Source organism: Fukomys damarensis, unplaced genomic scaffold (assembly GCF_012274545.1).
Source record: "Fukomys damarensis isolate Sample0158 unplaced genomic scaffold, DMR_v1.0_HiC HiC_scaffold_15, whole genome shotgun sequence".
Taxonomy (NCBI): Eukaryota; Metazoa; Chordata; class Mammalia; order Rodentia; family Bathyergidae; genus Fukomys; species Fukomys damarensis.
This window is the reverse complement of record NW_022900927.1, coordinates 21,008,333-21,029,116: the sequence shown is the minus strand read 5'-3', so window position 1 is coordinate 21,029,116 and position 20,784 is coordinate 21,008,333. Positions and strand designations below refer to the sequence as shown.

General features: G+C 37.3%; 1 protein-coding gene across 1 annotated transcript; it reads right to left on the bottom strand.

The window, feature by feature from the left end:
- Window positions 1-16,363: 16,363 nt before the first annotated feature.
- On the bottom strand, window positions 16,364-17,359 carry Neurod4 (neuronal differentiation 4). The gene has a single exon (XM_010609391.1). The coding sequence runs from the start codon at window positions 17,357-17,359 to the stop codon at window positions 16,364-16,366; it is 996 nt and encodes a 331-aa protein (XP_010607693.1).
- Between the last annotated feature and the right edge of the window lie 3,425 nt (window positions 17,360-20,784).

Sequence of the window (20,784 nt, the reverse complement as noted above, 5' to 3'; positions counted from 1 at the left end):
ATGTGAGTTTGTGGAAAGACAAAGTTAATATCACAATTCCCAGCACATATTTAAGTGCCTTTCTGCCCCCAAAAAAACTTTGCTTTATCATTCCCTTATAGTATGCATAAGATTGAACTGGAAGCTGTCAATATAGCAAGTAAATAAAACAGATTCTTTCCCAGGAACTTAAACAAGTAGAAGACAGATAGATGGAAATAGCAACTTAATTCTTAGCATCCATCATCATGATTCCCTAAACTGCCAAAAAAGGGGGGGGATAACAATTACAGGGATACTAAGGGGGAAGAGTTTCATCTAGGCCTTGAAGAATCATACAGTTTTGGTAAGTCAAGACAGAGGAGAACGCACTCCCTGGGGAAGAGACAGACAAGCACCAATTTCACTTTGAGCTGATGGGAGGAAGAGTAAGCCACAGGGAAAATACAAAACTATGTGTGTAGTTGCACAGAAGGGCAGGTGGAAAGGATGGGTGGCTTTTGATGAAAGTGGGAGAACAATTAGTTGCACATACTTGCAAATGAAGACCAAGATCAGTTGTGGTAGTGGTAGAGAGAGTTGAATATTAGGCTGGTAAGTTTGAACTGCAATCTGGAGCGATAGGAAAACCAAAGTGATTTTTTAACCAAATAAGTAACATAATTTTGGATTTACTTGAAGATACTCCACCAAGTGGACTTGTAAAAGGAAAGAGACATTGGGTACAGAAAGACGAAGTTTGAAGGAACACTGTTGCCTGAATCCAAACAGATCTTGAAGGCCTGAGCCACAGCGGTGGCAGCGAGGGGAAGGACACACGTGTGTGGGGTAAGGAACATGTAAGGGTGATGTACTCAATCTCTATGTGAGCTGCTTTCATCTCTGTCTCTCTAACTGTATTACCCTGTCTGCGTGGCCTGGAGCTCTGACTCTCCCCAATTCTAGTTCTCTCTGTAACTTTGTCTCCATTATGGAACCCCAGACACTGAGAGCCAGTGCTGTTTCTCAGGTTCCTTGCCAGCAACTAGAGAAAGATCCAGGTACTTTCTTCCAGAACTTCTATTCAAGTGAGAAACAGTTTAAATTGGAGCTGCTTAGAGAAAAGGAGATTTCAGGATCTCCTTTTAAGTCCGTTCCGTTGCTCTCAGGTTTGTGTCCTTTTCTCTGCCAATACTAAACAGCTCTGAATCCTCCTGGTCCTCCATCTGTCTGCATGTGTCCTAGATCTCCCTAGTCAGGGATTAGGTAATTGTGCCATTCCCATCAGCATGCCCAGAGGTCTGGCAGGAGGGAAGCTGCCGGCTGGCAGCAGTGGGGTAGGCAGGAGCCAGGGAATAGTCTGCTCCAGGAGTCCCCCAGCAGCTTGCGGCCGTGCCTGGCCCTCAGTGGGCCAGCCATGTGCCTGCCTGCCCTGGACTGCCTGAGCTCAGAGGCCACCTCTCAGATGAGAAGACAGCACAGGCTTAGACTGGGAAGAATGTTTGACATTAGGAGATTGCTTCCCCCAGGTCCAGCCTGAAAGGAAAATCTAGACTCCTCCCCTACAACCTTTCCACCCCTCTTCCTCCACCTTCTTTCACAGGGACTAACCTTCAGGTTCAGTTAGTTAATGCCTATAGATTTGCCAAAAGTTAAATGATCCAAAATGTATTTCCATTTGACTTTAGTGTGTGTTCAAACATATATCTGTTTATGAGTGTACATACACTTTATTTCCATTATTTCATTTTCTCCTATTTTTTTCTTTTCCCTTATTTCCTTTCCCTACCCTTCCCATTTTCCCTACACCTTTAGCCCTTTTCTTCCTATAAAGTGCTTGTAAATGGAGAGGGAAGGAGTGGGTGAAGGGAGGGCAGGGACAAGGGAAAAAATGAGAACCAAGGCCTGTCATGTAAAGGTACAAGATCCCAATAATGAATGTAACTGTACTGTATACCTAAAATGTACAAATAAACTCAATGAGAAATAAAATAAAATAAATATGAGTGTACATAGAGAGGTGCATATGTATGTTCAAACATATACCAAAACGTGTTGAAGCACATATATTTTCCAATATACACGTACATAAACATACACACATATATATGCAGTCATATGTTTGTCCAATGACTCACACATTCATACAAAAAATCAACATGGAGACATGGATAAACAAGCTTCACATTAAATATTTTTCATCAATAATTCTCAACAAAGATTATTCATATGGATATCAAAACTTAACTCTATTTGCAATCAAATAAACATATATTCAACATCTTCCTATTCTTTCTCACTGAAAGAAGGGAAAAATCAACTGCACAATTATAGAAATTGTATAATTTCTACATTTTGCCTCCAATAAATTTATTTTAGCTAATTATACATTGTGAACCTTTTAGTTGTCAAACACGCTGCTGTAGTTATCTCTGAAGAATAGTTCACTGCCTAAAAAATTTGCCTGCTAAATTGATAGCAACAGCCAGGCATGGTGGCACACACCTGTGATCCCAGCATTCGGGAGGCTGAGGCAGGAGGATCGCTGTGAGTTCGAGACCAGCCTGGGCTACATAGTGAGTTCCAGGTCAGTCTCAACTACATAGTGAGACCCTGTCTCAAAAAACAAACAAGACTAAATTAATTAATTAATAGCAACAGAGAAGCGCTTTAAGATAGCCAGTCAGCAACTGTAAAACCACAGAAGGCATCCAAACACCAGGTTGCTTTTAATGTTATAAAGTCCATTTTGCATCAAATACCATCTTTTGTTCATTCCTTCATTCATTCATTTTTTTTCCAAAATATATTCTTATTGTTCTGGCAGAGAGTAAATGAATATTAGCTGCTAGGGAAACTAGGAAAATATTAAGATGATAAAAAAAATTTAGGTATTTAATGACACAAGCATCTTACTTTATAGGTGAGAAGGCAGAATCTCAGGATTTACATGACTTTTCATGTTTTTGTATTTATTTACACATTTCTAACTAGGTTTCTATCATATCTGGAACCTACTTCAATGGCTTGTTTTAAATAGCAACTCAGTATAAAGAACTTAACTTGAGACTTTACATAATAAGATGGCAATCAACAGCAATTTCCTCTTCCTCTCCTTGAGATTTTTTTTAAGAAGTGGTTTATTCTGGCTCCCAGTTTGTAGAGGTCACCATCCATAAGATAGGGCAGCGCAGCAGAGGAGAAACAGCCTATGACAGGGCAGCAGGGGGCCGAGAGGTCAGAGGAGGGAAGGAGAGAGTGTTTTCTAAAATTTTTCTTCATTTCACATTTAGTACGTTACCCAGGTTACTTTATGCATGTATAAGATACTCATCAAACATCTTCACTGCCGTGTCCATCATGGCTTCCATGATGAGGTCTCTTTGCTCTCGTAATGAGCTGTCTGTTTGGCTACTGTGCATCTGCATTTAACATTGGTTATGATTTTCCTTGCTTCAGTGATTCTTTTTGACAAAGTAATGATCAAGGTTATTCCACCTGTAAGTTATTCACAATTATCATAATTCATTAGTGTCATCTCAGAAAATGTGTTTAATTTCAACACAAAAAGTAGGAATTTACTCACTGAAAACGCAAAATAACATTAGAATCGTATAATCTATGCCTTCCTTCCGAGTTAAGTGCTTGACACACAAATCAGTAAGTGTCTGACTTTCAATGTTCTCCCCCTTCAAACAAAATGGGTAATACTTGATCTACTTGCCTTGCATTGCTGCCAATATTGAGTGTTAAATGTGTAAATGTACTGTATTCATTTACAGTCATGTCATACCGTAATACTTGCTCACATATTTTTTGTATTCCCAGCGCTTCGCTTTGTGCCTCAGTAACTACTTATTAAGTTGATTTGAAAGCAGGTGTTACATATTTGTGAGGTAAGAGTATTCTTTTTCTATAAAGTCAGAACTCAAATGACAGCAAAAAAATCACTGCAAAGCTTCTCTTAGCTCTATACCAATTTCTAGAAAAGGAAGCAAAATTTGATATTCTTATTTCCAAAATTTTGTAATTTGCTGTGGAGAATTTCTAATTAAAGGAATACAATAAGTTGGAAAATAACATATATCAATGTACACAGTTCCGGTCAAAGGACTTGAATTTTGATATTGGCTTCAATCAATGATTTAATGTGTAAATTCAAAGGATCCTCTGGTTCTCACTTCCCTCATCTGTTCTCACTCTACTCCCAACTGTAATAAAAGAATGACGGTGAAGTGTTTCCCTTTTCCCAGAAACTGACTTACACACTTTGCTGACATGATCATTTTTAATTTTCTTATAACTATATCTTTGGTGGTATTACTTTTTATAAAGGAAGAAATTGAAGCACAAAAGTTAAATAAGTGTCCTAGGGCTACACAGTCAGTTAACTTCAAATACAAGTTCTGTCTGATTCAACCCTAATAACTAAAAATTCAATGACCTCTCCAAGCCTGTTGTAGTCACCATCACCCATTCCCCAACCACATACTGGGGCAAAGAAAAAGGTTGTGAATGGATAGTAACATAGACAGTAATAAGTACCACTTATTAAACACTGGCTAAGTGCATTGTCTGTATTATCTCAGTTAATTCGATGGAGAAGGCATTTCCATTACCATTATTTTTAATTTGTGGGAACTGAGACTGCAAGTAAATAAGTTCAACAAAGATGATTCAACCAATAAAGTTGTACGTCAAATATGTCCCTTATTTGGCTCTAAGGTTGATGGTGTAATTAGTATACCAAACTATTCTCCAAAGTTGTATAGATTCAAGAAACTAAACTTGAAATTAGGAAGGTTCTATATTGGTAGAAGATTTCATTATTTTCATATCATAATTTCCTACTAAAACTTAAGCTCTAAAGATAAAAGTAAGAAATGGATTTATACCCTCTAAAAGTTGGGCACTATCCTGCAAAAAGGTATTGATCTGGGATGTGCTGTACATCTCCACAGTCTGCATAAGCAAAGTCTAATAAAAAGCTGAGTTTTTGTCAAAGGAAAATGAGTCTTCTCTCAGGTTCACTCCACTTTCACCAGCTCCAATATTGTGAATGTACCAAACAAATAAGCTCTGAAAAATTATTCAAACCTTTTGGATAAACCAACCAGCTCAAATTTTGGTGCCAGCCTTCACTAACAATGAGAGTTCCGATTACTCTGCCTTACATTGCTTTATCTGCAAACTGGGAGTAATAGTGATGTCCTTAGAAGAGTGACTTTGGGACTGAATAGATTAACATTCACAAATCCCTTAGAAAAGTGACATTATATGGAAAGCACCCAATAACTAAGGGATGGGATTGCTGTTTTCTGTTAGTTTATCTTTTGTCTCTTTTCGGGGGGGTGTGTCCAGGGATTGAACTCGGGTCCTTGCGCTTGCAAGGCAGGCCACCGAACTGCTGAGCTAAATCTCAGGCCCTTCTTTTGTCTCTTTGAAACGTTCGTTGCAAAGTAGACTCTCTTAATAAGTGTCAAGTGATGTGTGTGTAATCATTCAGTATTAGAAAGATTGGAAAAATAAATGAGTTATGGTATTTAATGCAGAAAGCTGGCCAGTTATAATAGAGTTAGGAAACTTCATTAAATATGAAAATATGTCAAGGGACATACTTAAATATTTTTAAAGGGAACATGTAGACCTATATTATTACACTTTTATTTGTAGAAAAAGAGTGTAATACATCCTAGTATGTATGCCTAATGCACCTAATATTTGCTTATGTATGCATAGATCTCTGATAACTAAAAAAATTAAATAATTTTTAAAGTAGTTTCAAGTTGCAGAACATGAACTACCAGATGGAAGCTAGGTGTGGGGAATATCTATATTTTTTCTGTCTTAAAAATTTTAAGAAATAGACTGAAACTGAAAGGATGGAAAACAATTCTCCACATGACAGGAGCCCAGAAAAAAGCAGGGGTATCAATCTTATTAGCAGACAAAGCAAATTTCAAACCAAAACTGATTAACAGAGAAAAAGAAGGCCACTACATCCTTGTAAAGGAAAAAATTCAAGAGGAAGAAATGACAATCATAAACATATATGCACCAAATATAAATACCCCCAACTATATAAAACAAATATTAAGTAACATGAAAAACCAAATAACCACTAATACAATTGTAGTGGGGGATCTGAATACCCCACTATCAAAAATAGACAGATCATCCAGGCAAAAAATCAACAATGAAATACTAGAATTGAACCAAGCTTTTAAATGTATGGACTTATTAGATGTCTATAGAGTGTTCTACCCCACAAAATCAGAATCTACATTCTTTTCAGCTGCGCATGGGTCATTCTCCAAGATAGATCACATACTAGCTCACAAAACAGATTTGAATAAATGCAAAAGAATGGAAGTTATTCCCTGTATATTATCAGATCACAGTGCAGTAAAACTGGAGATCAATAGCGTAAGAAACCATAGGAACTTCAAAATACATGGAAATTGAACAACACTCTCCTGAACAATCAATGGATCACAGAGGAAATTAAAAAAGAAATCAGACAGTTTTTACAAATAAACGAAAATGCCAATACAACATACAGGAATCTATGGGACACAATGAAAGCAGTTCTATGTGTAAAATTCATAGCACTGAATGCCCACATTAGGAAAACAGAGCAAGCTCGAATAAACAACCTAACAATGACTCTTAGACTCCTAGAAAAGCAAGAGCAAGAAAACCCCAAAGCTCGAACAAGAGAGGAAATTATAAAGATTAGAGCAGAAATCAATGCAATGGAAACTAAGAAAATGATACAAAAAATAAATGAATCGAAGAGTTGGTTTTTTGAAAGAATAAATCAAATTGATAAACCTTTAGCAAACCTATCAAAAAAAGGAAAGAAAAGGCTCAAATTCATGCAATCAGGAATGAAAAATGCAAAATCACAACAGATCCCACAGAAATCCAGAGGATCATTAATACATATTATGAAAACCTGTACTCTAATAAAACAGAAAACACAGAAGAAATGGACAGATTTCTAGATACTTATGAATTAGCAAAGTTGAACAAAGAAGATAAAAACATTTTAAACACCCCAATCACAATCAGTGTAATTGAAAATGTAATTAAAAACTTACCAACAAAGAAAAGCCGAGGTCGTGATGGATTCACTGCTGAATTTTACAAACGTTTAGAGAATATCTACTGCCATTACTCTTCAGACTCTCCAGTGAAATTGAAAGAGAAGCAACACTTCCAAATTCATTCCTTGAAGCAAATATCACTGTGATTCCCAAACATGGGAAAGATGTAACTAAAAAAGAGAACTACAGGCCAATATCCTTAATGAATATATATGCAAAAATCCTTAATAAGATACTTGCAAACAGAATACAGAGGATCATCAAGAAGATCATACATCCTGACCAAGTTAGATTTATTCCAGGGATGCAAGGATGGTTCAAAATACATAAATCAATAAATATAATACACTATATTAACAAAGTCAAGAACAAGAACCACATGATCCTTTCAATAGAGGCAGAAAAAGCATTTGACTAAATTCAATGCCCATTCATGATAAAAACTCTGCAAAAAATTGGAATACATGGTCTATGTCTCAACTTAATAAAGGCTATCTATGAAAAACCAACAGCGAACATCATATTAAATGTCCAAAAATTGAAAACCTTCATGTTAAAATCAGGAACAAGACAAAGATGTCCACTATCACCACTCCTCTTTGATATAGTTCTGGAAACATTAGCCATAGCAATTAGACAAGATAAAGAAATTAAAGCAATAAAAATAGGAAAGGAAGAAGTTAAACTGTCATTATTTGCTGATGATATGATACTCTACATTGAAGACCAAAAAAAGCTCCACCAAAAGACTTCTAGACTTAATTGACACTTTTAGCAGAATAGCTGGATACAAGGTCAACACCCAAAAATCAATAGCCTTCTTGTATACAAACAGATTCACTGAGAAAGAAATCGGGGAAACAATTCCTTTCACAATAGCATCCAAAAAATGAAGTATCTGGGAATCAATCTAACAAAAGAAGCAAAAGACCTCTACACTGAAAGCTACAGCACTCTGAAAAAAGAGATCAAAGAGGATATGAGAAAATGGAAAGATCTCCCCTGCTCCTGGGTAGGAAGAACCAACATAGTGAAAATGGTCGTATTACCAAAACTGCTATACAGATTCAATGCAATACCAATTGAAATCCCAACACTATACTTCACAGAATTAGAAAGAAGAATCCAAAAATTCATTTGGAACCATGAGACACCTAGAATAGCAAAAGCCATCCTAGGCAACAGACACATGGCACTGGGTATAACAATTCCCAATTTGAAACTGTACTACAAAGCCACTGTGATAAAAACAGCATGGGACTGGCAAAGAAACAGACCTGAGGATCTGTGAAACAGATTGGAAGACACAAAAACAACTCCAGATGCACTCAGCTACCTCATTTTGACAAAGGAGCTGACAGTTCCCACTGGAGGAAAGATAGCCTCTTTAATAAATGGTGTTGGAAAAACTGGATCTCAACCTGCAAAAGATTAAAACTAGACCCTTATTTGTCACCATGCACTAAATTAAAATCCAAGTGGATTAAAGATCTAAATATAAAAACAAAAACACTAAACTTGCTGGAAGATAAGGTGGGTGGAACTCTAGAAGACATTGGCATAGGAAAAGACTTTATGAACAAATCCTCAGTACCATGGGAACTAGCAGAAAGATTCAACAACTGGGATCTCATCTTATTAAAAAGCTTCTGCACTGCAAAACAAACCATCAACAGAACTAAGAGACAACCTACAATGTGGGAAAAACTTTTACCAGCTGCTCTTCAGACAAAGGACTATTATCTAAAATATATAAAGAACTCAAAACAACCAGCCCCCCCAAATATAAAGACCCAATTCTATATTGGGCATCTGAAATGAACAGACATTTCTCAGACAAAGAAATAAAAGCAGCAAGTAAATATACGAAAAAATGCTCCACATCACTGGTCATTCAAGAGATGCAAATGAAAACAGCACTGAGATTTCACCTCACCCCACAAAGAATGGCTGCTATCAAGAAATCACACAACAAATGTTGGCACGGTTGTGGGGAGAAAGGAACCCTTCTCCATTTTTGGTGGGAGTGCAGACTGGTGCAACCACTATTGAAGTCAATATGGAGATACCTCAAAGAACTAGAATTAGAGGCTCCATTTGACCCAGCCATCCCTCTGTTGGGTATGTTTCCAAAAGAATTAAAAGAATCAAACTACAGTGATATATGCACACCCATGTTTATAGCAGCACAGTTTGTCATAGCTAAAACTTGGAAACAGCCCATCTGCCCATCAGTTGGAAACTGAATAAAGAAGATGTGGTTTTTCTATAAAATGGAATACTACTCAGCCATAAATAATGAGAAAGTGTGCCCCAGCCAGCGCCAGGAAGTAACCTGGGCCCCGATCCACCGCAGGAAGGATAGCCACGCCTTCTCCCGCCCCAGCTGCCATCACTCCAGTGCCAGGAAGGTAGCCACGTGAATGTCCCTGAACCCCCATTACTCTCCTACCCGCCCCTGCACTCTAAGACCTCCTGACTGTGCCAGTCTTTGGACACAGTCTGCAGAGGCAGAGGTGGTCATCAAGGGTATTTTTCTGAGTTCCCAACTTTGAACATCTTTAAAGAAAGGGCGTGGGAAACCTGTAATAGAACGGTGTGGAGTTCAACCATTCAGAAGATTGGAGAACTCAATCTGGGCCTTGCAGCCCGAGGTCAGTCAGCGTCATGGGGTTCAGTCTTCAGCTATCTGAGACCAGGGGTCTTGCATCCTCATTCTGTCTGAGCCATTAAATGGTAAATACACTATATTGAAATTTTGTTCACTCCAAACATGTTCTGGACTGCTTCTTGATTTCAATTTAATTCAAATGATTTAAGGGTGATAGTCTAGTGACTACCACAGGTGGTCATTTTCCAAATTGTGCTTGATCTTAATGTGTTGCTGATTGTATCAGTTGGGAAAAAGTGTTGCGGTTGATTTGATGAGCTGTTTTCTCTGATGTTATAAAGATGAGAATGTCTGTGGGTCATTAGAGACACAGAAGCTAGGGTGCAACTATATCAGGAAGATTTGGGTGATAATCCAGAGATTAAGCCGAGGACAGTCCTAAAACAAAAATAAAAATGAGAAAACATTTAAGCAAGAGACAAAGACAGACTTCCAGTTCACCAATGGCAAACAGTAGGGCAAATGAGGATGAAAAGGCTGATTTTGAATCACCAGGACAGCCTGAATTTAAAGCACAGGAAGTAACAAAACAGATCAATCAGGCTCTAGAAAAATTCAAAACAGAAATAATTTCCCAGATAACCATAGAGATAGTGAGCAAAATGGAAGTTGTGATTTAAGACTCTAGAGCAGAAACTGACAGAAAACTAGATGAGCTCAGGACCATGATAGAAGCCATGAAGGCCCAGCATAAGAAAGAAATGGAAAAAATAAATGCTCAACATAGGAAAGAAATGGAATCCATAAAACAAATTCAAATAGATATCCAGGAGATTAAACACTCCACTGAAAGTGTATGCAACAGAATAAAAGAATGCAAAGATAGACTCTCAGATATAGAAGATAAGATTGCAGTCAGTGACTATGAAAAGAGAGGCCTCTTAAAAACAGTAAGGGATCATGACAAATCGATCCAATAACTCCTAGATGATGCAAAGAAAAATAACATCAGTCTGGTAAATACATGAGTATACATGAAGTAGCAGGAGAAAATACAAAGAACTTTAAAAAGCTGTTCACAGAATTAATGACAGAAAACATCCCAAACAGAGGGGAAGAATTTGACATTCTGATAACTGAGGCATATAGGACCCCAACTAGCTACATTCAAAAAAAATCTACACCTAGACATATAATAATCAAGATCCCAGAAACCCAACAGAAGAACAAAATACTACAAGCAGTAAAAGAAAAGAAACAAATCACATATAAAGGAAAGCCCATCAGAATCACAGCAGACTTTTCAACACAAACCCTTGGGGCAAGGAGAGCCTGGAATGAGATATTTCAAGTACTAAAAGAGAACAATCTCCAACCTAGACTGATGTATCCTGAAAAACTCTCTTTCAAAATGGATGGGGAAATAAGACACTTCCACGACAAAGAACACCTGAGAAACTACATGAATACCAAACCAGCACGACAAGGAATTCTAAACAAGATCCTAGAAAAAGACAATGAAGGCAACAACACCATGAGGCCTAACACAGCAAATCAAATAGGCAAGGCAAGAAATTAAAAGGAGAAGGTGACAAAGTAAAAAGAGTTAACAAAAGGCCAATAACGTTGATAATAAGTCATGTCAATTATAACCAGCAATGTCAATGGCCTCAACTCACCAATCAAGAGAAATAGACTGGCAAAATGGAAAAAGAAGCAAAATCCAACAATATGTTGTATACAAGAAACACACCTAGTGCAAAAAGAAGCCCATAGACTGAAAGTGAATAGGATAGAAAACAATTCTCCATGTGACAGGAGCCCAGAAAAAAACAGGGTTAGCATTCTTATTTGCAGACAAAGCAAATTTCAAACCAAAACTGATTCTAGTATTATTGATGTAGGATGGTACTGTATCATACCTCTATGAATGCAAAATATCTTGTACCTGCTTTATGATACATTTTAGTGAGCATACTTTATCAGAGCTATATTTAATATTACTCTAGAATGTTCTCTTTCCAGATGATGATTAAGAAACTAATAAAAAATGTGCCAGGTACCACAACAGCAACAAAACTTTGCTGTTTTCTGGATATTATTCTTTTCTTTGTTTTTTGTTTTGTCTTGTTTTGTTTTTTTAATGGAATGTGCTGAATGTGTTATATATATATATATAAATTGAATTTTGGGAAACTTTAATGGTGCTGTCAACTTTGGAAAAAGTTATCCCAATTTACTGTGTTGAGTTGGCTTTGTACAGAAATGGACAGCCATATTGGTCTAGAAATGTTAATTTTTTTAATTTTTTTCCATGTGTGCAGGGGTAACGCATTGCACTAAATATGTAAGGTCATATCTACTTGGGTTTGATGACAGAAACTAATAAAGTATTCTCTAAATAATGAAAAAAAGAATAAGATAAGACTATAAGAGCAAGAAGCAATTTAAATATGTTCAGGGACCATTTTCATCTCCAGAATTAAAGATTGTTTTAATGTGTAGGATGGCTTTATAAATCATCTTACTTGACTATTCCTACTAGGAATGAGAGGATGTCATGATGAAGGGAGTCACTCTGGTGGCTGATGGAGTTTAAAAGCTCTCTACAAAGCTTCTTTCAAATGGGTTGACAAACCAAGGGTGCAAAATACAGCATAGTAAGTGCTGCAAGAAATGGAGACAAAACAGTTTATATTACGAGGAAATAAATAAGGGGACTTAAAAATAAGACACACATACAGTTTGGCAGATTTTAGGCGGTAACTAAGCTGTAGAAATGCTATACTGATCTGTCTTATCAGTTTTATTCGTTGGTCTTATGAGTGTACCTGCATTACTAAGTGTACTCTCTCTGGCAGGATCTATATTAAATAGTCATTTATGACGTTCTTGGTTTGAACTTAAGCTAATTGTTCTGGCAGATTGAGCAGGACTAAACTTTCTCAGATTTTATTTCCTGGGTGAAAGATAAACTCAACAAAGTTAGTGTTAATATAAAGGAAAGAGAAGTTAAGTAAAGGACAATGCACTTTCAGCAGATTGGGCTAAATTTATAAGGAAGATAAAAATTGGTAAAAACATTCACTGACCTGGGACCTTCTTTCTGAATCCCCAAGTTTCATTGCTTGGAATGTTATCTACAAAGTGTAACTACATGTTGTATCTTAAAAGTGGGAAGGGCTAACAACTAATGGTGAGAGAGATAAGCAATTGCATATGTGTTCGAAAAATTCAAGCTTGATCGATAAACTGACTGGTGCTGTGCTTTTAAAAAATATGATATGATATGGACAGAGGTCAGTGGTTTTAATAATCTTCACTTTAGCCAAATGAAATGCACCTTGCTAGTGCTTTTCTAAAAGTATGAGCTAGAAAGCGTCCCTGAACTGGTAGTGCAGCCAACTGCCATTTTTATTGCTCAATAATGTAAACCTGGGTTGTGCACTCATTCCAACGGCAGCACCTGAGCATTGTCAGAATTTCCAGCGCCTTCTGGTTATGGAGGCCGTAAAATGATCGAAATGACTTCTCCATGTTCCATTGGTCAGAGAAGTCTGAGATTTCAATGATTTCAATTCAATTTAATTTTAACTCAATTCCAATAAATTCAATTAAAATTTTTTAAAGAGAAAGAAAATTTTAAGCCAAGTCCTTCCCATGATTAACCAACTTTGTTTGTTTATATTCATTACCATTGTCATCATTGTTTCTTTAAAATTAGTATTTTATACATATAATAATGGAGTCTGGAGTGTTTTAACCAGAAAAAAAAAAACCTACAAAAAATTTAAGAGAAGAGATGCTGAAAAGCAGTTAACAAAAAACATCCTTCGTAGTTTGTTGAAAAGTTGGTAGGCACACGTAATTTGTAAATATCAGGCCTTCTTACCATCATCTGTTTCTCTATGATGTGATAACTTGGACTACCGATGGCCCTAAAGATTGCTACTATAAGCTTTGTTTATTTATTTATTCATTCATTCATTTTTGTTGTTGTTCTCAGCTGCAGATTCTGTGGTTTATTGTATGAGAGACAAAGGCTGGTGCTACCAGACTCCTAGCTACTCAGACTTTTCAACGACCTTGGCAAGACCCACTGAGACACAAGACATGTAAACCCTCTGGAAAGGCTGCCCTATGTTCTGCTGCTTGCAGATCTTGGAGCCTAAGAAAATTGCTAGAGGAGGGCAAAGACAAGCGTGGAAGACCAAGGACACAACACAACGTCTAGTGAGACCCACAGCTTTATTTCTGCTAGGAAAAAAAAGGGAGGAAAAATAGTTGTGTTTTTAAACAAAAGATTTTCACAGCTGCTTCATTTTATCTGAAAATGTCCACAGAAGGATGAAACTGCTCTAATCTGAAGAGTAGAACCTTTCCGAGCATACTGCATTACTAAACTTTAATTTAATTTAAAAATCCCTCTGCACAATTCCAGGGAGGTCTGGTTCATGGATAGTGTACTCTTCAAAGACATAAACAACATGTTCAAAAAAAAAAAAACTCTGGCTCATTTTAAAGTGAAGGGGAAAAAATCTAAAAGCGTTAGTTAAATAGCCATTCAAATAATTACAAGCAATTATAAACCAAATTCCTTATATTCCTCTCACTCTAAAACTCAGTACTTCCTAGCAAAATTATGAGCTTCTTGTGCTTGCTTCAGCAGCACATATACTAAAATTATGAGCTTCTTTCCAAATGAAGCTTTGGGGGAGAGTGGAGTTATGAGCATGTCCATGCAACCCAAAGAATTTGCATAAAAGGAAAGGAGAAATAAATTAAATAAATAATATCTAATAAATAACTCAGACAACATGTATCATCTACAAATGCCAGAAAATACTAGCTTTAAGGATAAATTCTCCCAAATCCCCCCACAAAGGTGAGTACCAGCATATGGTGAGAAAGTAAGTAGGATGGCTTTATAAATCATCTTACTTGACTATTCCTACTAGGAATGAGAGGATGTCATGATGAAGGGAGTCACTCTGGTGGCTGATGGAGTTTAAAAGCTCTCTACAAAGCTTCTTTCAAATGGGTTGACAAACCAAGGGTGCAAAATACAGCATAGTAAGTGCTGCAAGAAATGGAGACAAAACAGTTTATATTACGAGGAAATAAATAAGGGGACTTAAAAATAAGACACACATACAGTTTGGCAGATTTTAGGCGGTAACTAAGCTGTAGAAATGCTATACTGATCTGTCTTATCAGTTTTATTCGTTGGTCTTATGAGTGTACCTGCATTACTAAGTGTACTCTCTCTGGCAGGATCTATATTAAATAGTCATTTATGACGTTCTTGGTTTGAACTTAAGCTAATTGTTCTGGCAGATTGAGCAGGACTAAACTTTCTCAGATTTTATTTCCTGGGTGAAAGATAAACTCAACAAAGTTAGTGTTAATATAAAGGAAAGAGAAGTTAAGTAAAGGACAATGCACTTTCAGCAGATTGGGCTAAATTTATAAGGAAGATAAAAATTGGTAAAAACATTCACTGACCTGGGACCTTCTTTCTGAATCCCCAAGTTTCATTGCTTGGAATGTTATCTACAAAGTGTAACTATGTTGTATCTTAAAAGTGGGAAGGGCTAACAACTAATGGTGAGAGAGATAAGCAATTGCATATGTGTTCGAAAAATTCAAGCTTGATCGATAAACTGACTGGTGCTGTGCTTTTAAAAAATATGATATGATATGGACAGAGGTCAGTGGTTTTAATAATCTTCACTTTAGCCAAATGAAATGCACCTTGCTAGTGCTTTTCTAAAAGTATGAGCTAGAAAGCGTCCCTGAACTGGTAGTGCAGCCAACTGCCATTTTTATTGCTCAATAATGTAAACCTGGGTTGTGCACTCATTCCAACGGCAGCACCTGAGCATTGTCAGAATTTCCAGCGCCTTCTGGTTATGGAGGCTGTAAAATGATCGAAATGACTTCTCCATGTTCCATTGGTCAGAGAAGTCTGAGATTTCAATGATTTCGTTGCTCTGACTTTATTACTAAGAAAAGTGCTTTTGAAATATTATAAGAATATGATGTTCTCTTATGGTTTTCAAATTGGTAAGAAAGATATTTTCAATTTCTAGTCCAATGAGAAATAGAGCTAATCTATTCACAGTGACAGCCAAGTTAGAATTTTAACTTCTAAAAGCTATTTTCAGATAGATACAAAGTCTTGTCACCAAGTTCAAATGAACTTTGCATTCTCTCCGCCAACAGACTTGCCCCTGCAGTAACTCCATTTGATCATTCCATGCATACTCTTCATTTCCTAGTATTGCTCTATTTTGTCAGTTTGAAGAAAGTTATGAGTTTTCACCAAAGTTGTATAATTCCAGAGCCAAGCAGGTCTGTAACAATTATCTAAACTTAGAACAAGTGCTTCTATCACCAGTAAATGGAAAATTCATTGGCAGAGCTTATTTAATGGCACCACTGTAATAGGGCCTAGAGCTTCTGTTACCACACAGTTGTAAGTCATCAAATAATTTCACTTGAATCAATACAGTGTAAGAAATCGATGACAAAAGAGTATAGGTACCACAGGCCCTAAATGGACTCAGATTATTATTTGCTATATAGCCACAGTGTCTGTTTAAAGTCTTCGAACCTTCAGCTCAATCGCTTGAATTATGGGAAATGTCTCCATGTTGTTCTCTGAAATGCAGATGTTACTACCTTAATCAGTGAAGATTGTATTGAGTTGGGTCCCAATGCCATGGTGAGGATAGGAGTCATAGGACATGTCTATGGGAATATCATAGCGGGGAGTACCAGCCTGAAAGGGGGTTGGATGCACATGCCCTGAGCTTAGACTTGCAGAGGGGTAATGTGACATGAAACTGTAGGATTTTTCCAGGTCAGGAGAGCCATCTTGTTTCAGGGAGAAGTTCCCACTGATGCTCAGGGGTGGAGTGAGTGGGTCCTCATAAGGGGGTGTACTGCAGTCAGGGGGGTGGCTCCCAAATGATGACTCTCCCAAAGTCTTGAATACTTGAGGCTTGAGATGAAGAAGATGTGTTTCCATATGTCCATAAGGAGGGCTAGGAAGCCCTGGAGACTGATAATTGACGTTGTGGACAGAGATGGCAGAGTCACAAATCTGAGATTTCTCCTCGTGCTTCTCCAAGAGGATAGACTGTGGGCCCAACTGGAGGCATCCAGCCACCAGGTTGCTAGTGGGCTGAGAGAGCCCTTTACAGAGCATCTCCACAAAACCTTTCCCTTCAGGTGTCTGTCCAGTCTCCAGCACTTCAGACAAAGCCCAAATGTAGTTCCTAGCCAGTCTGAGAGTCTCTATCTTGGAAAGCTTCTGGGTTTTAGAGTAACATGGCATGACTCTCCTGAGGTTGTCCAGGGCATCGTTCAGGCCATGCATCCGGGTTCGTTCTCTAGCGTTGGCCTTGACTCTTCGAGCCCTGAATCTCTCAAGGCGTGCTTTGGTCATCTTCTTTTTCTTGGGACCTCTTCTCTTCGGTTTTTCCCCATCTTCTTCCTCCTCCTCTTCCTCTTCAATACTTTCATGCTCTTCAGTCAAGCTTCCAAGCAACCCATAGGCACCAGGCCTTCTCTCCTCTCCCTTCATCTCATTTTGAGGGCCCAGACCTTTGTCAGTGAAAGACTGTGTGTTGACCAGCTCCACTATCTCCTTGGATTTCACATAAGTTTTTGCCATTTCCAGATTCTGGAAAAGCAAAACAAAACATTAATTCTTGTGAATACCTGCCTTGATTTGACACTGAATCTTCGTTTTATACATTGGATATAGAGTAAAGGTTTCACATTGGTATTTATTCATAGTTGTCTATGGCTTCCATTTTAAATGATTCTTACCCCAAGGTGAAAAGAATGCCCAATACACTCAACTAGTTTTGACATATTACAAGAAAATCATTGTAGTGCTGGTGTCTAACTCTTTTTAGTCTCCGGTTCTTTATTTCATGGGTACTCTACACAAACACAGAAGTATAAAATTCCAAACATACATTCTTACTTCCCAGATACATGAAATAAAGAAAATAGATAAGATGGGATAACTTAATAAATCACCAACATAGAGAAATTTCAGAAAGTGAAAGATGTTACTGAAATAATTATAATTATAAATAGATGTATTTAAAGTATTATAAAACAAAATACATATTAAACAGTTAAATAAGTAAATTGTTACACAATTATACCATAAAATAAATGAACTGTAGCAAGATTTTTCAGACTACTTTTGTTTTCCACAAAGTATTGTTTGGCTTCTATTCAAAGGCATTCCACATACATCTAACTTGTGATATTCTATATTTCCCACTGGCACTGCCAACTGAAGGCTTCAAGCATCTCCTAGGAAATAGCCATGGTACAACTGGCTAGTATGCCATATGACCATCAGATAATTATCTCATCACTATTGGAAGAGCATTTTGTTTTTTGGTTTTTTTCATTGAGTTTATTGGTACTTTTTAGGCATACAGTATAGTTACATTCATCATTGGGATCTTGTACCTTTACATGACAGGTCTTCATTCTTGTTTTTTCCCCATACCCCTGCCCTCCCTTCAATCCCTCCACCCTAAACTATTTACAAAGACTTTGTTTCCATTTTTTCCTTTTCTCATATTTTTTCTTTTCCCTTGTTTCCTTTCCCCTACCCTTCCCACTTCCCATATATGTTTAGCCCTTTCTTCCTATTTCACATTGTCAGTTATACAATTTTGATCTTATTTACACTTTTAGTTTTTCATACCAAAGAAACTATTCTGCATTTATGCATATGTGTCTTATTTATTTCAATTAAGAGTATGGACTCAATATGCATCCATTTTCCTATGAGTGACTCTAGTTTCTCATTCTTTATGGCTGAGTAATATTCCATTCTATAGACAAACCACATCTTCTTTATCCAGTCTCCAGTTGATGAGCAACTGGCCTGTTTCCAAGTTTTAGCTATTACAAACTGTGCAGCTATAAACATGGGTGCACATATATCTCTGTGATATGATCCTTTTAATTCTTTTGGAAAGATACCAGCGGAGGGATGGCTGGGTCAAATGGAACCTCTAGTCCCAGCTCTTTGAGGTATCTCCATATTGATTTCCATAGTAGTTGCACCAGTCTGCACTCCCACCAACAATGGAGAAGGGTCCCTTTCTCCCCACAGACCTGCCAGTATTTGTTATTGGTTGATTTCTTGATAACAGCCATTCTTTCTGGGGTGAGGTGGAATCTCAGAGTTGCTTTCATCTGCATCTCTCAAATGACCAGTGGTGTTGAAATGTTTTCATGTATTTGTTGAGAATTTTGCTTTTAAATAAGTACTGTCTAATGTTAGTAGTGGTAGAGGTATTAGTGGAATGATGCCTTGTAAGGATCATGAAAAGAAAGAGGGGTTACCACTGATCATCTATCAAATTTTCACCTATTTTAAAGTGAGAACTCTTCATTCCCCATGCATCTCACACCATCAGACATGACCAAGGTAACAGCCAGAAATATAAGCCAGTGGTCCAACAAGCTCATCCAAGACTATTTCAATGCAACTATTATTAAAAATACTTTGTTAAAATGAAAAATGTGGAACAAATGCTAAACTAAAAAGAATATAGTGACTGCAAAGACAAGAGGACTATTTCAGGTAAGCACAGAAATAGTCTATTGCACCTGCCAAATAGATACAAATACTATTTAATAAGGTTTTCCGTGAAAATTTTATTAGTCAAAAAATAGGCAAAACTGACTGGTTTGGTAAACATTTTGTTTTTATATCTAGAATGGTTTGAGTTTTTTGGAAATTTGTTGAGCAATTTTTAGGTACATAGTTTACTAAATAAAAGTAACTGATAAGCTCTATTGGGGCATATCAGTTTACCGGGTAGTCTTTAAAACATTGAACCCTCTCTTGCCTTTGGTTATGAGAAAGAGGAGAACACAATAAATTTTTTTTCATCCTTAAAGCTTGAGCCTCAAATCAATGAATGCAGGGATTAGTACATAACTTTTAAAAATATAAATATATGATTTGACTTGTTTCTGGTAATTGGAGCTTGTTTTCCTTGTAACCTCATTTACCTCCTATAAATAATTAATGTTACTGCATTGTGAAAACAGCCTAGGTTTCATGTTAATCAGCACGGAAATCATGTCAGCTTGACTTACTCACTTAATAAGGCTTCCTGGGTAAGCAGCTTTATTGAAAACACACATTGGAACCTATTGGTCAACTGGCTGCCCGGGCCAAGTCAGAAAATCCCACTTTTAATATGGATGATGGAGCTTCTATGCTGAGCTGCACTTCTAACTTGGGCAGATATCCAGAGGGATGTTGAAAGGCCTAATTAACTTTCTTTTAAAGTAACACAGATCTTCTAGAGGCAGGTGCACTCTGAGGCCAAAAAGGGTTGAGTGGGTTTGGGAAACCTAATGCTCCCTGTGTAATTATAATAACATTTGTGTAACATTTTAAAGTTTTCAGGAAACTTTTGGATCCATTAATTCACATGCTCCTCACAGCAAACCTTTGAGGGAGATAGGAATGCTTGTGATCACTTTATAGTCAGAGTCACTATGCACCCAGTCATTTAAGTGATGGAAATGCAAAGATACAGAGTTGGTAGAGGGCATGAAACCAATTCTGATTCTAATGCTAAGTTTTGTGCCTTTTTTTTTTCTTATTTCATCACAGCCACACAAAGAAAGTCACTTTGACTGTAGCAGCTGTAGATCAATGGAAATGAGTCAAGAGTGATCATCATTCAAAGGCAGGGTGCTTTCGATGTTCTTTGGTGTGTCTTTTAGACCTCACCTCCAGAATTTCTTGCTTTTCCAAATGTTTTCACTGTTACTTTCCACTCATTTATTGTGCCTCTTCTCTTCTACATATTCCCCTTTTCCCTCTCCAGTTTCCCTCATCATACTGTCACTACTCGGAGTCATACTTGCATGCATGCAGACTTGAGAAAGATGGAAGGGAAGACAGGTGAAAGGAGGAGAGACTTCTGGCTCGCCTTTGGATCTCAGTTCCACACTATCTTGGGTATTTGGTGCTCTTTACCCTCCTTACCTCTGGACCTCTGGCTCTTACAAGATGTCAGTAGCTACCCCCATCAAGAA

Coding starts and splice junctions, on each gene's coding strand:
- Neurod4 (XM_010609391.1), bottom strand. CDS start 17,359: ATGGCAAAAACTTATGTGAAATCCAAGGAGATAGTGGAGCTGGTCAAC.